A 19,305-nucleotide genomic window follows, 5' to 3' on the forward strand; every position below is an offset into this window, starting at 1 on the left:
TTATCAGCAGTTGAATGAATTATTTGCAATATACAATTTATAGGTTTCATGCTTTTATTCAAGTTTCATGCATATTAAATATTATAATTATTGTATAATTAATTATTAAACTATAATTTGTGTAATAGTTGTTTTTTTAAGTATTTATTACAAATAAAAGTAGTTTTTAAGTATTTATTACTCACTTTAATACGCTGCATAGAATTTGTTCTTTGCTATAGTCTCTACTATTATAGTTCTCTATTGACTCTCTATCTAGTTTCTCTATTGACTAATTTGACTATGGATTGTTAAAATGTCGTGTTCTGTTTTGGTATCATCTCGCAATAAAGGAAATCAATTTTCATAATATATCCATGAATTTAAAATTATACATTACGCGTTTTACATATGAAAAATTGACGAATTTTAAATCTAATCAGCAGGTAATTGTGTGAACTATCTGAGCTTCATCTATTGTATATTTTACGCAAATGATTATTATATTTTCTAATGATCTATTAATTTATATAGATTTTTAATTATATATCGTTCTAGCGTTGTGTTACTAAATATTTAAAGCGGTCTGATTGTTGATATTGTATTAAATTTGTTTAATATCTTTATTTTGTATGAAGACTTAATAATTATTCTACTGATATAAATAGACGGATAATTTCTGTGTGTTATTACAAATACGTTAGTGTAATTAATACATTATTATGTTTGAAATATGTGCTGTACTTTATTTGTTTATTATTTATATAGACTTTAAGATATATACAGAAGATATTGATATATTTTGATAATACTTTTTGCAGTCATGAATACCACAGCCCCAACTTCGGCGGATGCCTGCTTAAGTATAGTTCATTCGCTGATGTGCCACAGGCAAGGGGGTGAAAGTGAGGGTTTCTCCAAAAGAGCTATTGAGTCATTAGTCAAGAAGTTAAAAGAAAAACGAGACGAATTAGATTCATTGATCACAGCAATAACAACAAACGGTGCTCATCCAAGTAAATGCGTTACTATTCAACGAACTTTGGATGGTCGTTTACAGGTAATCTTATTAAAAAAAGATTTAGGTTTTGTTGTCTTCACATTTATCATAAGATAAAGTTTTTATATTGAGATTACATTAGTTAAAATGTCATTAAAATAAGCTAATAAGAGGTTATATGTCTTAACAAGCTTAATTAATGAATTTGATCTGTTTTATTATGTATGTGTACATTGCTAGTGTGTTATTTATTAAATGAATTTTTAATATTATTCATATTATATAAGTAATATCACTTCTTTATTAATTGTTTTAGGTCGCTGGAAGAAAAGGTTTCCCTCATGTGATCTATGCTCGTATCTGGCGGTGGCCAGATCTACATAAGAATGAGCTTAAACATGTTAAGTTCTGTCAGTTTGCATTTGACTTAAAATGTGATTCAGTTTGTGTTAATCCTTATCATTATGAAAGGGTTGTATCTCCTGGAATTGGTGAGTTCTTACTTTTAAAATATAACTTTTTTTTTCAGTTATGGCTATGTAATTGAAATAGTATACTGTTTATAAATTAATAAAAGAATAAACTTTACATAATATAGTATAAGTAGTACACTGTAATATCCAAATGCTGGTTCAACTTCTTTATGTTTGAGAAGCTTATAAGGTAATTTCATAATGCTGCTCCAATGCAGATTGGTGAATTGTTGAAGTAAGTCATCAGTACAAAAATAAGTAAAAAAAACAGTCTGAATGTCTCACTGCTGGACTAAAGCCTTTAAAAAGAGGCTTAGAGTTTATTTCACCACACTGCTGTCCAATGTGTGTTAATGGATAAAAATGAGCCGACATTTCACAGTCAGTAGGTTATTGCATTTTGAACATTCAAAATAAACTTAAATCTGTGCTATGGTACTTTAGAAATGATATTTACACACACACACTCACACATATATACATTGTACATATATATACATATATACATTATGTTTCAATATATTTTAATAACGTCTTTCTTTTTTGAGTAACAACAAACTTTGAGTAAAAACCATTGTTTTAGATCTCTCAGGACTCACACTTCAGTCCGGACCTAGTCGATTAGTCAAAGATGAGTATACTGCAGGTCTAAGCGGTAATGGAATGGACATGGATACTGGCGAGTTGGTGACCATCCAGCATCATGCTACAAGCCCAAGACATCATCACTCTACCATACCTCACCATCATCAGCAATTTCAAACTACAAATATTATTATTAATCAAGGCCAGAGTAAGATACCAATACTTTGTGTTATTTTCTTTTATTTTGTTTACCATGTGTGTGTTTAATTTGCGATGCATGTTAATTTTCTTTTGCATTTTTCATTTCATTAGCGCCCGATGGCGTTGCGAATATGTTTTCTGCTACACACGGCTCGCGAACCCCATTACGACCCGGAGCACCGTTGGCCCCACCTCAAATGGTACATTCACCTGGTAATCAAATGATCACAAATCATTCTGGTGGCCAAATGCCTGGTACTCCACAAATGGGTCCGGGTACACCTCAAATGGCGCCCGGTACCCCTCAAATGGGGCCGGGAGCTCCTCAAATGGGACCGGGAACTCCTCAAATGGGTCCAGGAACTCCACAAATGGGGACAAACGTACCACAGATGGCTTCGCCGAGACTAGCATCCGCGCCTAACCAGATGTCCCCAGGAACCCCACAAATGCCAAACATAAGCCAGGGAATGTCAATACCAAGCCCTCAACAGATGGCAATGGCACAACAAAGAGCTATAGCCCCTAAGTTGGAACCACCCGACACAATGGACGCTCGCGCGATGTGGCTGCCAAAGAGAATGAATCATTGTAAGCTTATGTATTTATTTTGCACTTTATTTCGAAAGGCTGATCACATTTGTTTTTTTTTCTTGTTTTTATGTTTTTTGGTGTTCTTGTACTTTGTTCCATTTTGTACTTTTCTTGATCATTTTCAGCTGCCATGCCAGTCAGTATGTCACCGGGTGCTACGACACCATTACTAGATGGTTCAAACAACACATTCTTCACTACAGAGCCGACAGCCACAGACACCCAAATGACACAAACTCTACCAAGTAAATTTGAACATTATTCCTTATTTTTAGAATATAAATATGTTTTTATGTGTATAAAATATAGGTAGAACTAATAAATATTAAATGTGAAATAATAAATTTAAAACTCAGTATAATATCCATTTATTTGGCTCTCTTTATTCATTGCCATATAAAGTTCATCTGCATTTGTTTGTGAATAGATTGTTTGATTTCAGCGGGAACAGCAGCAGTGTCTGCAGTATCGGCTGTACCAGTGACATCAGTATCAGCTATGCCCACTGAGCCTCAGCAGAATGGCTTTGCTGCTGGCAGTCCTGCTCCTCAGCAAAGTCCGGTCCCTCATCGTACTCAGCACCAGCAAGGTATGAGATTTTGATACTTTAAAAGTTATACACCACAATTATTATATACTAAGAGAGTTAGATACGGAATGTAAGCTTCCAAAAAAAAGGGTTTATTTTTTATAGAAAGGAAGGTGGACGAGCATATGGGCCATCTGATGGTAAGTGGTCACCAACACATTGACATTGTAAGAAATGTTAATCATCGCTTACATCACCACTGCCCTACCAACCTTGGGAACTAAGATGTTATGTCCCTTGTGCCTGCACTGGCTCACTCACCCTTCAAACCGGAACACAACAATACCAAGTACTGCTGTTTTGTGGTAGAATATCTGATGAGAGGGTGGTACTTACCCAGACGAGCTTGCAAAGCTCTACCATCAGTAGAGATCAGGGTTTCATAATAATCTTATTAATGTTGTAGAGTTTTTGTTTTAGATTAAAGTTCTAATATAAAAAAAAAATTCTAATTTTTATAACTTGTCATTAATAAGTTGTCAAGAAATTACTACTATTGAGAAAATTTTACTATCAATGATATGCAATAACATTAACCATGTTATAATGTTGATAAGTCTTAAAATATTGAATAAACTATCTGATTAAAGTTAATAGTTTATTGTAACTTATACGTATTATTAGAATTTGCATAGAAATAAATTTTATGTAATATGTACAAAGTACATACATATAATTTGGAATGATATTTACTGAATGTGCGCACACCCAGGCACGTGGACGGGCAACAACACGCTGACGTACACGCAGAGCCTGGCGCCGCCGCCCGCCGCGCCGCCCGTGGACGCGCCCGCGCACCACCACCACTATTGTGAGTTGCGTTTAAGGCTTAAGACATTTATTTCCTAAAAAAGAGATCAAAATCCACTTAAACTTGGAAAATAACATTGAATATATATTACTATACCATAACTTATAAGTCATTTATAACATCTTTTGGTAATGAATTGTAAAGCTGTATGTGCTCCTTCAAATAATATAGTTTTTGTGCCATACTTAGTTCGGAATTTGGGTAATTCGATTTTATGTCGGTGTCGAGTACCATATCCAAGCGAGCATTTCATTCTCCATCATTGATCTCAGTTTCGGCATTGAAACAAATAAACCATTGTAGAAAATCGTTAAATTTGTATTTATAAAAACATATATCGAAAGGATTTCTTAAACAATTATATGTATCGGTGTGGTGGGATTTATTAATCTTCTTTAATTGGTCCAGCCTATAACTAATACAGGGTTCACCTCTTGTGGTTGTTGTACATCATTGTGATTTACTATAAAAAACTTACTCTTTCCGCTTTATGCATGGGGATTACCATTGTTAACATTTCTTACAATGCCAATGTCTAAGGGCGTTGGTGACCACGTACCATCAGGTGGCCCATATGCTCGTCCGCCTTCCTATTCTATAAAAAAAAAATCGCTTAGAAATATATTTAAGAAGTCAAAATTTCTTATATAATAAACAGTACGGTTATAGACAAAAATCTAATACTCTATCCGCAACAGTAGATCTGATTACAAAAATAAAACAAAGTATTGATAACAAACAAATAGCCTTAGTAATATTTTTTTACCTTTAAAAAGCTTTTGACACTATAAGCCACAATCTGTTATTACAAAAGTTAACGGCTGTAAACACAAATTAAGCACATGAAAATTCAGTGGTGCTCGCCAGGGTTTGAACCCACGATCATCGGTTAAGAATCACGCGTTCTTACCACTGGGCCATCTCGGTTTCTTATTTTATTTCTTATATATATAAGTAACATCCAAAATATTGGATTAAAAGGTGACATTACTCTTTACGCTGATAAGACTTCTCTGTTTTATTTTGGTAACTCTATCCATACCATAATGTCAGAAGCCCAAGAAAACTTAAATAATTTAAATATCTGGTTCCGATATAACCTACTAACAATAAATACCACCAAAACAAACAATACATTTTTTTCAGCAAAAAATAAGAAAACACCACAAGCCATAAATAATAAATAATCAAGTTATAAATAAAGTAGGGGAAGAAAATTACTTAGGATTAATTTTAGATAGCCACCTAACTTCGAAACCGCATCTTGACAAAATTAAAAGCAAATTAACATCATTAAACGGAATTATAAGAAACATTACTAGATGTCTTCCACGCCAAGTAAAGTACACGATTTATAACTCCCTATTGTGGTGTGTTATTTTCTTATTTTTTGCTGAAAAAAATGTATTATTTGTTTTGGTGGTATTTATTGTTAGTAGGTTATATGGGAACCAGATATTTAAATTATTTAAGTTTTCTTGGGCTTCTGAAATTATGGTATGGATAGAGTTACCAAAATAAAACAGAGAAGTCTTATCAGCGTAAAGAGTAATGTCACGTTTTAATCCAATATTTTGGATGTTACTTATATATATAAGAAATAAAATAAGAAACCGAGATGGCCCAGTGGTAAGAACGCGTGAATCTTTACCGATGATCGTGAGTTCAAACCCGGGCAAGCACCACTGAATTTTCATGTGCTTAATTTGTGATTATAATTCATCTCGTGCTTGACGGTGAAGAAAAGCATCGTGAGAAAACCTACATGTGTCTAATTTTACTGAAATTCTGCCACATGTGTATTCCACCAACTCGCATTGGAGCAGCGTGGTGGAATAAGCTCCAAACCTTCTCCTCAAAAAGGGAGGCCTTAGCCCAGCAGTGGGACATTCACAGGCTGTTACTGTACTGTACTGTTATATAGCAGGAGTATTGAGTGAGTTAGAAGTGAAGAAAACAGATTATACATAAACAGACAGTTTATTTAGACACAAACACACTCAGAGATGCTAGTTATAGATGCTTGCTTGATTATGATGCTAGCTATAGTTATTGATTGCGAGATTATAAGATAGACAGAAACAAAGTGACGAGTTGTTTAGCGCGCAGCGTACAGCTGACTGACGGTCGGCCTATGCATCGGCGCGAGTGCCGCCCCTCTGTGACGCACACGTTCTGAAGACAATGGGAACGGGCTGCGGCCGATCCATCAAATGCTCACTAACAAATGATGTTTGCATGCCCGCTTTACAAACAAATTATATATATTTTTACAATATTTAATATTTTATGTCTTACAATTTATTATTATTTTAATATTTATTTACTGATTTTTTATTTATTTTTTGATTATGCTACAACATAAAACTATCAAAGTGTCGTACTATTGAAGAAAAATATTATGTTAGACTGAGCAAAACGATTTAATAATTTTTAAAAAAATATTAAAGAAGCAAAAAGTATGTGTCAGTTTAAGAGACTATTAAAAATGTATGTTTAAAGCAATATAAAATAACACAAATACATAATATGAAACAAACTGTACAATAATGTGAAATAATTTATTAAATTTAATAGCAAAAAAGAAGCAATAAAAAATAAATAAATAGAAATAAATACATAAATCACTCACTCATACCACTTTCTAGCTGTACTTAATCCGTGTACTTGCCATAAGACCACAATAATGCAAGGTTTTCACAGATACCCTCTTCAAAATTGTATTTTTCTACCATTTAATAATTTCACTTATACATGCTGCTTCGTTGCGCCGTTAGGCAATTGTTGTAGTAATATTATGTTTCCATATTGGTGTATGTGTTTCTTGATGAAAATAAAGTTTCTTTAGACCGAAAATTACATTTTTGCATACAGACTTTTTCTAGATTCTAATATTTTTGTAATGGCATTATAATGTTAAACTTGAGATAGAAAGCTTTGTCCGTAGATTAGTTATTATATATTAAATCTATGTATATATATAATTATTTCATGTTTAAATATACTTATATATTTTTAGTGTGAAGAATTTAATATGAATATAAAATTGAAATAAAATACTAATTTTTAACCTTTACAGACAATGGAAACCCTAGTGGTCTTCTTTCAAGTCAGCCTGCCCCAGAGTATTGGTGCTCGGTGGCTTACTTTGAGTTGGATACTCAAGTCGGAGAAACATTCAAAGTGCCCTCAAGTCGGCCTAATGTCACTGTGAGTTTGTATCTATTCTTATCATTTTAAATAATGCTATTTAACATTTACCATATAATATATTTAAAGTTTAAATGAAAATGTCAGTAATAAAATAGATAACTCATATTATTAAATACAAAATTATACATAGATGATTAAAAAGTGAATGTAATGTCATGTAACACGAGATGAAGGCACATGTCAGCCGGTTCTTCTTGGCAATTTTTTTGCCAATTAAACATAAATGTAAAAAAAAACTTATATTAAAAATGGTGGAGCTTATAAATTGGGCAATTTTAGTTTGTGTGAAAGTTATTTCGATTCTTTATTTTTAGAATTATTTTTTCTTTTTAGGTCGATGGCTACGTGGATCCCTCCGGCGGAAACAGATTCTGCTTAGGTGCTCTTAGTAATGTACACAGGACAGAGCAGAGTGAGCGTGCTAGGTGAGTTTTAAGCATCTCATTTTATGCATAAAATATTAAACTTAGAAGAAAAAAATATTATAAATTAATTAGTATTATGAAAAGATGTCAAAGAAGTCAAGATGGCCTAGTGGTTAGAACGCGTGAATCTTAATCGATGATCGTGGGTTCAAACCCGGGCAAGCACCGCTGAATTTTTATGTGCTTAATTTGTGTTTATAATTCATCTCGTACTTGACGGTGAAGGAAAACATCGTGAGGAAACCTGCATGTGTCTAATTTCATTGAAACCTTGCCACATGTGTATTCTACCAACCCGCATTGGAGCAGCGTGGTGGAATAAGCTCCAAACCTTCTCTTCAAAAAGGGAGAAGAGGCCTTAGCCCAGCAGTGGGACATTAACAGGCTGTTACTAGTATTATGAAAAAAAATACCATATAATTAGGCAATTTGAAAGATATCAGAGTATTTTCAATTATTTAAATACAGAAATGTTTAATCTGCAACTGGGATCGGTAGGGTCAGTTGTTCTAGTTTATAGAAAGGCTTTTTATCTACAACCGTGCGGACCTCCATGCCCTCAGACTGCACATCGGCAAAGGCGTGCAGCTGGACCTGCGCGGCGAGGGCGACGTGTGGCTGCGCTGCCTGTCGGACCACTCGGTGTTCGTGCAGTCGTACTACCTGGACCGCGAGGCGGGCCGCGCGCCCGGAGACGCCGTGCACAAGATCTACCCCTCCGCCTGCATCAAGGTGCGCCCTACCCGTGTAGACGGTACCGCCCCTTTTTTTTCACGCAGTGGAAACCTTCCGAAAGGTACCTAACTCCCATGGGGGGGGGGGGGTAACTGGGTTATGTGGTATTTTTGCCCATAAAAACCACTGCGATGGCCGTCCTCGGCACGGATCGGAGAGGCTGCGGGATCGTGTTGATATAACGCATCCGCGGCCTCTCCCGTGCTTTGCTCAGCTCGTGGCTCGGCGGAGCTCTCCTCAGGGGTCACCCCTCCGGCTGAATCAAGTTGTCTGATTGACAATTGATGATTAATTAGTTACATTTGTCTTACCACCACGACCGCCAATTACAAAGAATATCTCTTTATTGATTTTCGCTTAAATAATTTCTAACATGTCCGTTACGTGTCAGGTATTCGACCTGCGGCAGTGCCACCGGCAGATGCAGACGCAGGCGGCCACGGCGCAGGCGGCCGCCGCCGCGCAGGCCGCCGCCGTCGCCGGACACATCCAGCCCGCGCACCCCGGCATGAACAAGTGTAAGTCACTCTCGTTACCGTTATTGGCTACTCGTATCAAACGTTATTATTTTTTTGACTAGAATAGGTGGATTATAAACACGTTGATCAAATTCTAGTTTTCACCACAGACCACTAAATTTTCACATGCTTTAATTGTTTTTATAATTCATCTCGTCCAACGTCTCGTCAACGATTTTATTTATTTATTTATCTCCAACAATTGTACATAACACACATTAAAATCACTTTTTTACATTAACTTAAACTAACTATACAGAATCATTTAATTAATTAACGAATGTAAATTTCGTGTATTAAGTAAAAGTCGGTCAGTCAGCGCTGTAAGAAATATTAACCATGTCTTGGAACACAAAAATAGTAAGTATTGGTTTTTGACCCGTAGAATACCAGATGAGTGTGCGGCGTACAACCCTAACGCCAACTTAACTTTTTTTAACTGTTTTAGGCTTGTCAGCGGCGGCTGGCATAGGCGTTGATGACCTGCGACGGCTCTGCATCGTGCGGTTGTCGTTTGTCAAGGGCTGGGGACCGGACTACCCGCGCACCTCCATCAAGGAGACGCCGTGCTGGGTCGAGGTGCATCTGCATAGGTTTGTACTATACTATTCTTTCAACTGTACTTTGTTATGTCCAATATGACATATGTATTATGTCAAGCTGTTTGGTCATTTATCTCAAAAACAATTAATTAAAAAAGTCCGAGTTCATTTGCACTTCATTTTGTTGTGATCATATTATATCATAATTATTTGAATAAGATTTAAATTGAAATTATGTATAATACATAATAAATATTATGCAGTTTTATAAAGATTTTAGTATGTTAATGATTGCTTTACTGTTAATTTTGAATAAAAAAATTAATGCCGTGTTTCCAGAGCACTGCAACTGCTGGATGAGGTGCTGCACACGATGCCGATCGACGGTCCGCGGTCGAACATCGAGTAGGAGTTGATCGGCTTCTTTTGAGGCCTTCGAGCGACTCCGCACAGCCTGGCGCCTTCGCCGGTACACTGCTCAAACTACCCTCTTTACCCCTCCACTTTGTATACCTTATCCCCTCTGATCATTTCGACGTAATTATGTTATACATGATATGGTAACATCTTTTACCCTCCAGTAAATAAGTTTATAGTTTCTTTTTAACATAGAAATGCTGCAAGACATTTAGTCACATGTATTTTCACGGCATATTTAATGCAAGTCAGAATACATTAATATTGTAATGTAAAAAGTTTTTATTAATCCAAATTCGCTATATAATTAATTACCACAAATACGATTATAATATTTTATATAGCATATTTTTGTATGTCCCAAATCCTTCCTTACCTAGTCTTTGTCCTCTTGATGTATCAAAGAACAGAAGCACACAATGGAGAGTGCATAATGAACCTTAGTGCTATGATCTTAAAGATGCTTTTCCCTCGAGCGGTGTCTCGAACGCAACCAGGCGAAATGTGCAAGTTTGTTTAATTAAGGAAAGTGTCAAGGATTGAGTATAGTGTTGAACGGTTCATGGAGCTGGTGGATTTATATTTAATATTGCCATATGATTAGCATTTATATATTTGTTAATTATTTTTATGTTGTATTTTAATATAGATACGTTTCGGCTAAATCCGTCTTCCAAAAGATTACATTTTATTTTTCTATTTCGTCTTCCTTTGTCTAAATTGTTATCATTAAATGGTTTGGTTATTATTTTGTACGGTAAGGATTGTTGATTGGAAACAAACGTTGCACATTGTATGAAGGCGCATTCGCTCGCGTTTATATAAAAAGGTGAACTATTAATTGATGTCTTGTATCTATTTTACAACGTAGATCAGATTAGAATATTAAATAGCACCAGTATTGTTATAATACGGACTAAAGAATATATAAAACTGATCTCAATATATTTTTCACAAATCCTAATTGAACTATCGTTAATAGTAATTAAGTAAGATATTAGTTTTATACATTTAACATATATATGTTGTAAAGTTATACGAATTTTAGTAACAGCGATACCAAATTAAGGCATTTTCTTTTTATATAACTTAGAATAAATATAACAAGACATAATTATGGTTCAACTTGAAAGAAGCCAAATAGTAATTAGCTTTCGATAGACGTAAGCTAAAGTACCGCGGTTAAGTTTATACAGTAATTTATGATATTTAGGTATAGATATATTTTTAAGTGATAATGGTATACGCGGCGCGGGAAAGGCTGTATTTTGTTAGCTGGAGGAACTGTACGCTGGGGTTGCATGAAGCGTTACAATTGTATGAAGTGACTAATATATTAAAGGACTTGCCATATACAAAAAATATATAAATTGAATAAAATTTGTGTTGTCATAAATGGTAAATTAAAATGAATTAAATATTATTACGGTAAATAATCGATAACAGATAAAATAAAATATAAAGTAATGATACAAGCAACCTCATCGTTAGTGGTGATCTGTGATGTTCTAACAAAAGGAAAATAGGATAGGTCGCGTAATCAATTCGATGAAATTAGATATTAAGGCAAATGACATATTTTGTGTACGAGAGTTAAATGTTTAAGGTTATAAATGTATGTCGTGTTTTTGGAACTTTGAAATATTTGAGATTTTTTTTGTTTCGTTTGCTATATGTATAATGTAGATTTGCTTTAATCCTTTAAATACTTCTCAGTTTTATATGTGTTGCATTGTAATACTGTTAGTGAGGTGTTTCGATTATATTTTTTTTTATATCGATTATTTTATTTTAAAGATTTGTATCATGTAGGTTTTACCTACTTTTAAGCTTTTTTTTATGTTTTACTTTTGTCTCATTTTATATAACAGATATTATTTTTTTGTGTTTCGTATAATATTGCACGATTTCGCATATTGGATGAATATCATCACAAATTATATTATTTATTGTTTATTCATTGTTCACAATATTAATATTGTTACCAAGAAATTTGTATGTGCAAGTGTGTATAGTACTAAAATATGATATTTTTAATAATATTGTGACGTGTGACGGTCGGCCGGCTGGAACGAACGGGGGCTGCGTAACGTTACTTAGAAATTATACCCGTTTAAATTTTTCTCTTAAGGAGTTTTTCGCGAAGAGTAAATAAAAAATAAGTGACAATCGAAAATACCTCTGTAAAGTGATCAAAAAATAAATAAATAAAAGGAATCAAAGGGTTTTTAGATTTTAATAAGTGGTAAGGTTTTAATGATGTTAATGTTTTGAATAATATTTGACAAATTCTACATAACACAGTTGGACTTACCGTTGATCACACGTGTGTCGTCGAATCGATCGTTTCATAAAAACCGTAAGCGAATAACTTAGACGGCTTAACTTGTGAACCTGTACAATAAGTTAAACCTTAGAACGTATAATGTTTTATAATTGAAAAGCTATATAAGGAAATAAAATGTTGGTAAGTTTTTTTTTTAAATGGAAACACATTCAATGAGTGTTGACAGCTTTAATATTATGTTCAAATATTATTTACAATCTATCCATAAAGTATGCCATAGACGGTTTTTGATGTATTTGTTTATAAATTTATAACTGACCCGTGTTAGTGAAATATTGAAATATGAATAGTTGATAAATACGAAATACTCTCTGGGACCTATAATAGGCGCTTATAATTAGTCTTTAAAATGAAGAATTATATATATATAAATGACTGAAGGCATTCTAACACCATTAAATGCTACATTTATTCAATGGGACGTGTTTATGTGGCAGCTATTTAAATTTGCACATTAATAATATTTGCAAATGAAGGTGTCTGCTAGGACAAGTCGCGTTTCCATGAATAGTTTTCATGGTTTGTCTGACTCGGATAAGATTAGTGTGTAGATTCTTGCAACTGTAACTTAAAGCACATGTTTACATATGTCAGGTTAGACTTTTGAAGGTGACGATTGGAAATATGAATGTTTTTAGTGATAATAAAAATACAAAACTAATTTTTTACCGTCAAGATAATTAGGTAAGGTTGAGCTCTGTTGATTTTTATGATATCATTATATTTTCTAAGGATTTTAATTACAAAAAGGCATAGCATACTTGTAAAGGTTGTGAACGTAGTTGTGAATTAACATGATATTTAAACGAAAATCATTTTTTTTTATGAAACGATTCGACTTCACATAATATAAAAATTTCATTCAATCTACTACCTAAACAAAATAATTAGATATCACAATACTAAAATGCATTAATTGTAAAACACCACCAAATTGAAAAGACACCGTTGTTAGTATTGTCTTATCTGTTAAGACTGTCTACTTATTTTGGTCGGGTATTGTTTTGAGCAGTGTGACAGTTATTGGATATAGATTATGAAAAGTTGGGTATTGTTAATAACTAAATATCCGGAGTTTAAGTATAAAATGATGTTTATAAATGTCTATCGTGAAACATAATGCAGATTTTTCGGCTATTTGGTATATTTTTCGGATATTCGCAAAGCGAAAAAGAATTCTATAACTGTTTAAGAGACTAATGTATGAACTTGATTATTTGTACGACATTTTATACGTGATTTTGTTCCCAATATTTTTTTTCTCATGTAGTAAGGAGAAATACCGCACACGGTGAAACATAGCCTTAAGTGCATACTTTAAGAGTGACTATAAACTATGGAACAGAAATGAATATAAAGGTTATTCCTCTAATTGTAGTTTTATTTATTTTAATTATCTTTTTTTTATATATTTTTTAGTTATCAAAACACGCGTTTGGCAACCATATTTTTTTTCTTTATGGATGTAGCTAATTGATAATCGGTTGTAAATTGTAAATTAAGTAATATAAATTAATGTCGAATTACATTGTTACCAAAATAAATTGTAATTGTATTAGTTTTCAGTGAAATTATAAAAAAAATCTGGCTCGAAGGGCCATTTCTTGCATTTACGTTTCACCATATATACCAATGGTTAAATGTTTCACTCAACTTTTAGCTATTTTTGTATATATTTATATCCAAACAATAACTTTAGATAATGTGAATAAACTCTTTAACCTATACGAAATAAAGGTACGATACTTATGACCGTGATCAATTCTTCGACTGGCAAGAGCACTAAAAATACCAAACTACTCCCGCGCATCTACTGTCAGCCCCATTTTAAAGAACCATCGGTCTATGTTTCAAGCGTATATATCTTTTAGATAATAACATTTAACTATACAGAGCAATATAAGCCGAGATGGCCCAGTGGTTAGAACGCGTGAATCTTAACCGATGATTGTGGGTTCAAACCCGGGCAAGCATAATTTGTGTTCATAATTCATCTCGTGCTTAACGGTGAAGGAAAACATCGTGAGGAAACCTGCATGTGTCTAATTTCATTGAAATTATGCCACATGTGTATTTTACCAACCCGCATTGGAGCAGCGTGGTGAAATAAGCTCCAAACCTTCTCCTTAAAAGGGAGAAGAAGCCTTAGCCCAGCAATGAGACATTAACAGGCTGTTACTGTTACTGTTTACAGAGCAATGACCGTTCCAACGATGCTACTCAATGAACTACTTGTATGAGCTATATGACGGAAGTAAGATGAGCGGAACTGCTCAGCAGTTTTGCAAAGTGGAAAAAAATCTTATGGTTAACAAGATACACACGAGAGTTTTTTCCATCTCACGTACATAGAAGTTCCCATTTTATATGCAATAACTAAACTGATACTGAAACTAAAAACGGCAATGCAAGCCCTCGGGTGTTGCGGATGTCCTTGAGTGGTGGTAGTTATTTTCCATCAGGTGAGCCGCCTGCTCGTTTGCCCACTTTTACATAAAAAAACTAAATCTTAACTGAATACTAAAGAAATACTTCGGTGAAGGTGTAAGATTTAATTTCGTTTAATCATGTATGTACCTTTTACCCCGTAGGTATATAAACTAAACATGTGCGATAAAAACGAAATCAAAAAACCATACAGGAGTATTGTAGTTCTTATTAGGGCTAAGCAATAGTTAATGATTTACACATTCCATGTATCGGCTTTGTAATTTTGCCCATCGGTCCCTGAGTCTTATTTTCATTGTTATTAAGGAATTTTGTTGTAATTAAATTGGAAGCTTAGGAGGAAAAATTAATCGTAAAACGTCTTGATGATTTCTTATTGCAATACAACAAATTTACTTCTTACAATTTTATTTTATGTCCTTGCTATCTAAGTAGATACAGAATTATTAAATATAATGACTTAAACTTTTGGGCCCATCATGTCTGTCGCTCTAGACGCAACCTTACTCAGCCTGCATGAAAATCCATTGAACAACATAATGTTTGAGTTTCAAAGAAGCATTATCCTATGATTTGTACCACACTATCTCATGGCCAGTATAAATATTTGGCGACTCCCGCGCACCAACTGTCGACTGAAATCTAACGCGCGATTTTCTATCGATCTATTTCAACAGTTGTCTATTATTTACATATTGTTTTGTGCTCTTGTTGAACGTATTTGATAGTAACTTTTCGTACATAACATTATTAAGCGAACGTTTCATGTACCTAAGGTATTATTAACAAGTTCTTCAAGATAAAATTAAAGGATTATTTATTTAATATAGGTATAATATATTATTAATTTCAACACTTATCTCAATAATTAAATTCATTTTCGACTTTAAAATGTTTCTGACTCGGATAAATACTAAGAAACGAAAGATATAAGTTTATATATACAAATGCCAAATATTTACAAGTAAGGTCGGATCTGCGCGGGCGCAATGGGAATATTCCGAAATATTGGGTATATTTAGCATCGAGGCCGGCCCTGTTTACAAGTTTTTTCTTTACGATCGTCTTATTTTTTGGCGAACCCTGTTTTTTTTAACTGTAACAGTAAAAATGTATAAGATATTGAATACTTGAATGGGATTCATATAATAAAATATATCATCATATCAATCTTGGGTCGTGGGTTCGATCGCGTTTCCTTGATCTATTATCATGTGCATTGTCCTATAGTAAGTAACAGTAACAGCCTGTTAATGTCCCACTGCTGGGCTAAGGCCTCCTCTCCCTTTTTGAGGAGAAGGTTTGGAGCTTATTCCACCACGCTGCTCCAATGCGGGTTGGTAGAATTCACATGTGGCAGAATTTCAATGAAATTAGACACATGCTGGTTTCCTCACGATGTTTTCCTTCACCGTTAAGCACGAGATGAATTATAAACACAAATTAAGCACATGAAAATTCAGTGGTGCTTGCCCGGGTTTGAACCCACGATCATCGGTTAAGATTCACGCGTTCTTACCACTAGGCCATCTCGGCTTTATCCTGTCCTATCCATAGAAATAATCCAGCATATCTTCTTCATATATTCTACCTCCTTAAAATTGTAATAAATTTAATAAGGCATTTATATTATATTTTTGACAAAAAATAAATAAATTATAAAGCGCATTTCATAGACAAAAATAAATAAAAAATTGATAATAATTAGGATAGTGAATTTTAATTGAATTGAAAATTTAATTAAAAAAATAAACTTAACAAAAACAAATTGGCAAAACAAATAGAAACTTAGTGAAACTAAATGTAATATATATTGTTTTTTTTAAGCATATAATGATTCATAAATTATGACGGATGTTTTCGTGTCCTTTGGCACCAAATACATTACCATGGAATATTATGATGGCAGTTAAGTATAAAATAGTTTCGAAGTCAATATACGTAGTTTATGCAAACTCAAGATCATTTGTTCCAACCTCGTTTCAACCATTTCAATGTGTGGGAGGAACATACCGTACCAATAAATGATTTCAAGCGATTTTGGGCACCGCAGAAATATATCGTAATCATATATATCTTACTTCTGTGGACTGATCTGATATTTTGTCAAAAATTTTATAAGCAGCTCATAATTAGCTATTTTAACTTAAAGTCTAACTTCTTCGACAAAACCAGCAGTATAAAATACTAAAAGCAACCATTTTCGTATTCCATTAACCATTCTTATTAACTCAACTCTCTTTTACTTTTTTTTTAACTTGGCCTGTGATTTAACATTTAAATACATACAATTGTTTAATTACTCAATGATTGTGGAATCAATTCGCAAACTTGAAACGGGTTACGTTAACAGGTATTTCGATTATTCATAGGTAAGTGTGCACACGCTAGTGTAGTGATTCATCGTTCACACAGAACCTTGTCTGACTGCCAACTGCTATTTCCGTTGAAATAAAGCTGAGATTATATACTATGTTTTGTAGTTTTATATATACAAATATATATATTATATACAAGGAATAAAATAACATTTTATATAACTATTTTTCTATTATGTTATTATATTTACTTGGTTGAAAGGTTTATCAAGCCCGCCTGGGGAAGTACCACTTATTCACCCCATCTTCTACTGTCAGCGCTGCTGTTACCAGTTTATTGGTTTAAAGTAAGTCTGCCCGTGTGAGTGAGCCCGTTAATTACCTACAGGCACAAGGGACAAAACCTCTTAGTTTCTGGGGTTGGTGGCGCATTAACGATTGGCAGTGGTTTAGGCGGTAATTTAGGGACCATTTTTTTTAAAGTTATTTTTGTTAAAACTGACGCAGCGCGACCATAATAGAAGACTTAAGACATTTTACCGATGATTTTTCCTCTATCCTTTTTACTGTTGGCTACTAGTATAGTATTATTTGATCTTTTATAGCTCGCATGTACGTGTACATGCGAGCTATAAAAGCTCTTTGTGCAATTTGAAATTATTAAATTACAAAAATGAACCCAGACATTCAGGCACATAATTATGTAGTAAAGGGGCAAAAATTAAATAACCTGTGTTTGGAAAATATGTAAATCTGTTACCTTATATTGAAGATGATTTAATCGTTAGTTAATTTTCTTTATTATTTAACTCTGGATAAAATTTATTCTTTTGAATTAAGCGATTAGAAGTGCTATTCTGTAATACCTCACTTCATATCTTACTCATGAAATATTGAATATCGGCTTACGATGATATGTTTTAGCGCTTGTGACCTTTAAATGTTGTTTTTATTACAGTTAATCTTGCATATCACTTTCTACGGTGGAATTCTTCAGTTTTCTATTATAGAATATATCTATAACAGCTGGGTACGTTACTCTAGAGACCAGTTACTAGTTTGTCTACCTATTTTTAATTAATAATAGTCCGCAGAATTTTCAAAAACGTTTCCAGCGCGGTACGTTTATCGATGCCAAACATATATGAACATATTGTTTTGTTGTGATAACACTGAAGTGGTCTATCGTCAGTAGGGTCACATTTCAAATGAAAACCCGAATTTCAAGTGTATTTATCTAATAATATATATTAATCACAATAGTTTTTGTATCATTTGTTCGTTTTTGTTAAATACAATCGTTCACCATACATTTATCATTTTATTCTAGGGCCGTTGTTGTCCAGTGATTAAATTTTATCGAAAAATTGCGGGTTCAAGCACGTGCAAGCTACGCTGTATTTCCATGTGCTTAATTTGAGCATAGATCTATCTCGTGCTAAGAACAACATTTACATATGTCGAATGAAAAACTGTGACATGAGTATCTACAAGCCTCCATTGAAACTTGGAGCAGAGTGGTGTAGTATGCTACAAAAAGCATCTTATACGTGATTAAATAAATATACAAATACTTATAATAATTATAAAAACTCAAAAAGAAGAGGTCTTAGCTCCACAGTGATAAGTCTAAAGGCTGTTACGTACTTTTTTCTACTAAGACTTTGTTGTATTTTTGTTTACGATTAAGCATAAAATGGTAAATAAAATATATATTTTTCTGAATGCAAGGCAACACGTTTATGATTTATGATAATATTTTTAGAGAATATTGTATTTTTAAAAAATATAAATGAAGTAACAGATAATGTTAGAGCTTTTCTATAAATAAGTTTACGGACGGCGCGAGGTTATTTTAGTTTTTTACATCAAATTGAAGGTTGTGAATTAAAAAAGCGTGGCTCGTAATAAGTGGTGAGACAGACTAATCGTGAGTCTGCGTCCGAAATAAAACTATTTGCCAATCTAGTGTTGGACCTATTATATCGATAAAAAGTTTGATTTAAAAATCCAATTCTAGCGAGTTTTATTTAAAATAGCGAAGTGTGTTACTTTAAATAGTTATATTTAAAATACAAAATTAATTACAGAATACAATTATAGTGATCGT

At 33.5% G+C, this 19,305-nt stretch overlaps 1 protein-coding gene across 2 annotated transcripts; it reads left to right on the top strand.

The window, feature by feature from the left end:
- Positions 1 to 298: 298 nt before the first annotated feature.
- LOC126776568 (mothers against decapentaplegic homolog 4) lies at positions 299 to 13,801 on the top strand. 2 transcript variants are annotated; one of them, XM_050499192.1, is made up of 14 exons: positions 299 to 425; positions 801 to 1,039; positions 1,296 to 1,470; positions 2,036 to 2,245; positions 2,350 to 2,829; positions 2,958 to 3,077; positions 3,275 to 3,421; positions 4,134 to 4,232; positions 7,312 to 7,442; positions 7,779 to 7,870; positions 8,434 to 8,602; positions 8,997 to 9,123; positions 9,572 to 9,716; positions 10,005 to 13,801. In XM_050499192.1, the coding sequence occupies exons 2-14, from the start codon at positions 803 to 805 to the stop codon at positions 10,072 to 10,074; spliced, it is 2,202 nt and encodes a 733-aa protein (XP_050355149.1). In that variant the 5' UTR covers positions 299 to 425; positions 801 to 802; the 3' UTR covers positions 10,075 to 13,801. The 2 variants fall into 2 exon arrangements, with proteins under 2 accessions (XP_050355149.1, XP_050355150.1); XM_050499193.1 differs by having other exon boundaries at positions 2,970 to 3,077.
- The last annotated feature ends 5,504 nt before the right edge of the window (positions 13,802 to 19,305 follow it).

This window comes from Nymphalis io, chromosome 20 (assembly GCF_905147045.1).
Source record: "Nymphalis io chromosome 20, ilAglIoxx1.1, whole genome shotgun sequence".
NCBI classification, from domain to species: domain Eukaryota; kingdom Metazoa; phylum Arthropoda; class Insecta; order Lepidoptera; family Nymphalidae; genus Nymphalis; species Nymphalis io.

Coding starts and splice junctions, on each gene's coding strand:
- LOC126776568 (XM_050499192.1), top strand. CDS start 803: ATGAATACCACAGCCCCAACTTCGGCGGATGCCTGCTTAAGTATAGTT. Junction 3,422..4,133: donor TCGTACTCAGCACCAGCAAG/GTATGAGATTTT, acceptor GCGCACACCCAG/GCACGTGGACGGGCAACAAC. Junction 9,124..9,571: donor GCACCCCGGCATGAACAAGT/GTAAGTCACTCT, acceptor TAACTGTTTTAG/GCTTGTCAGCGGCGGCTGGC.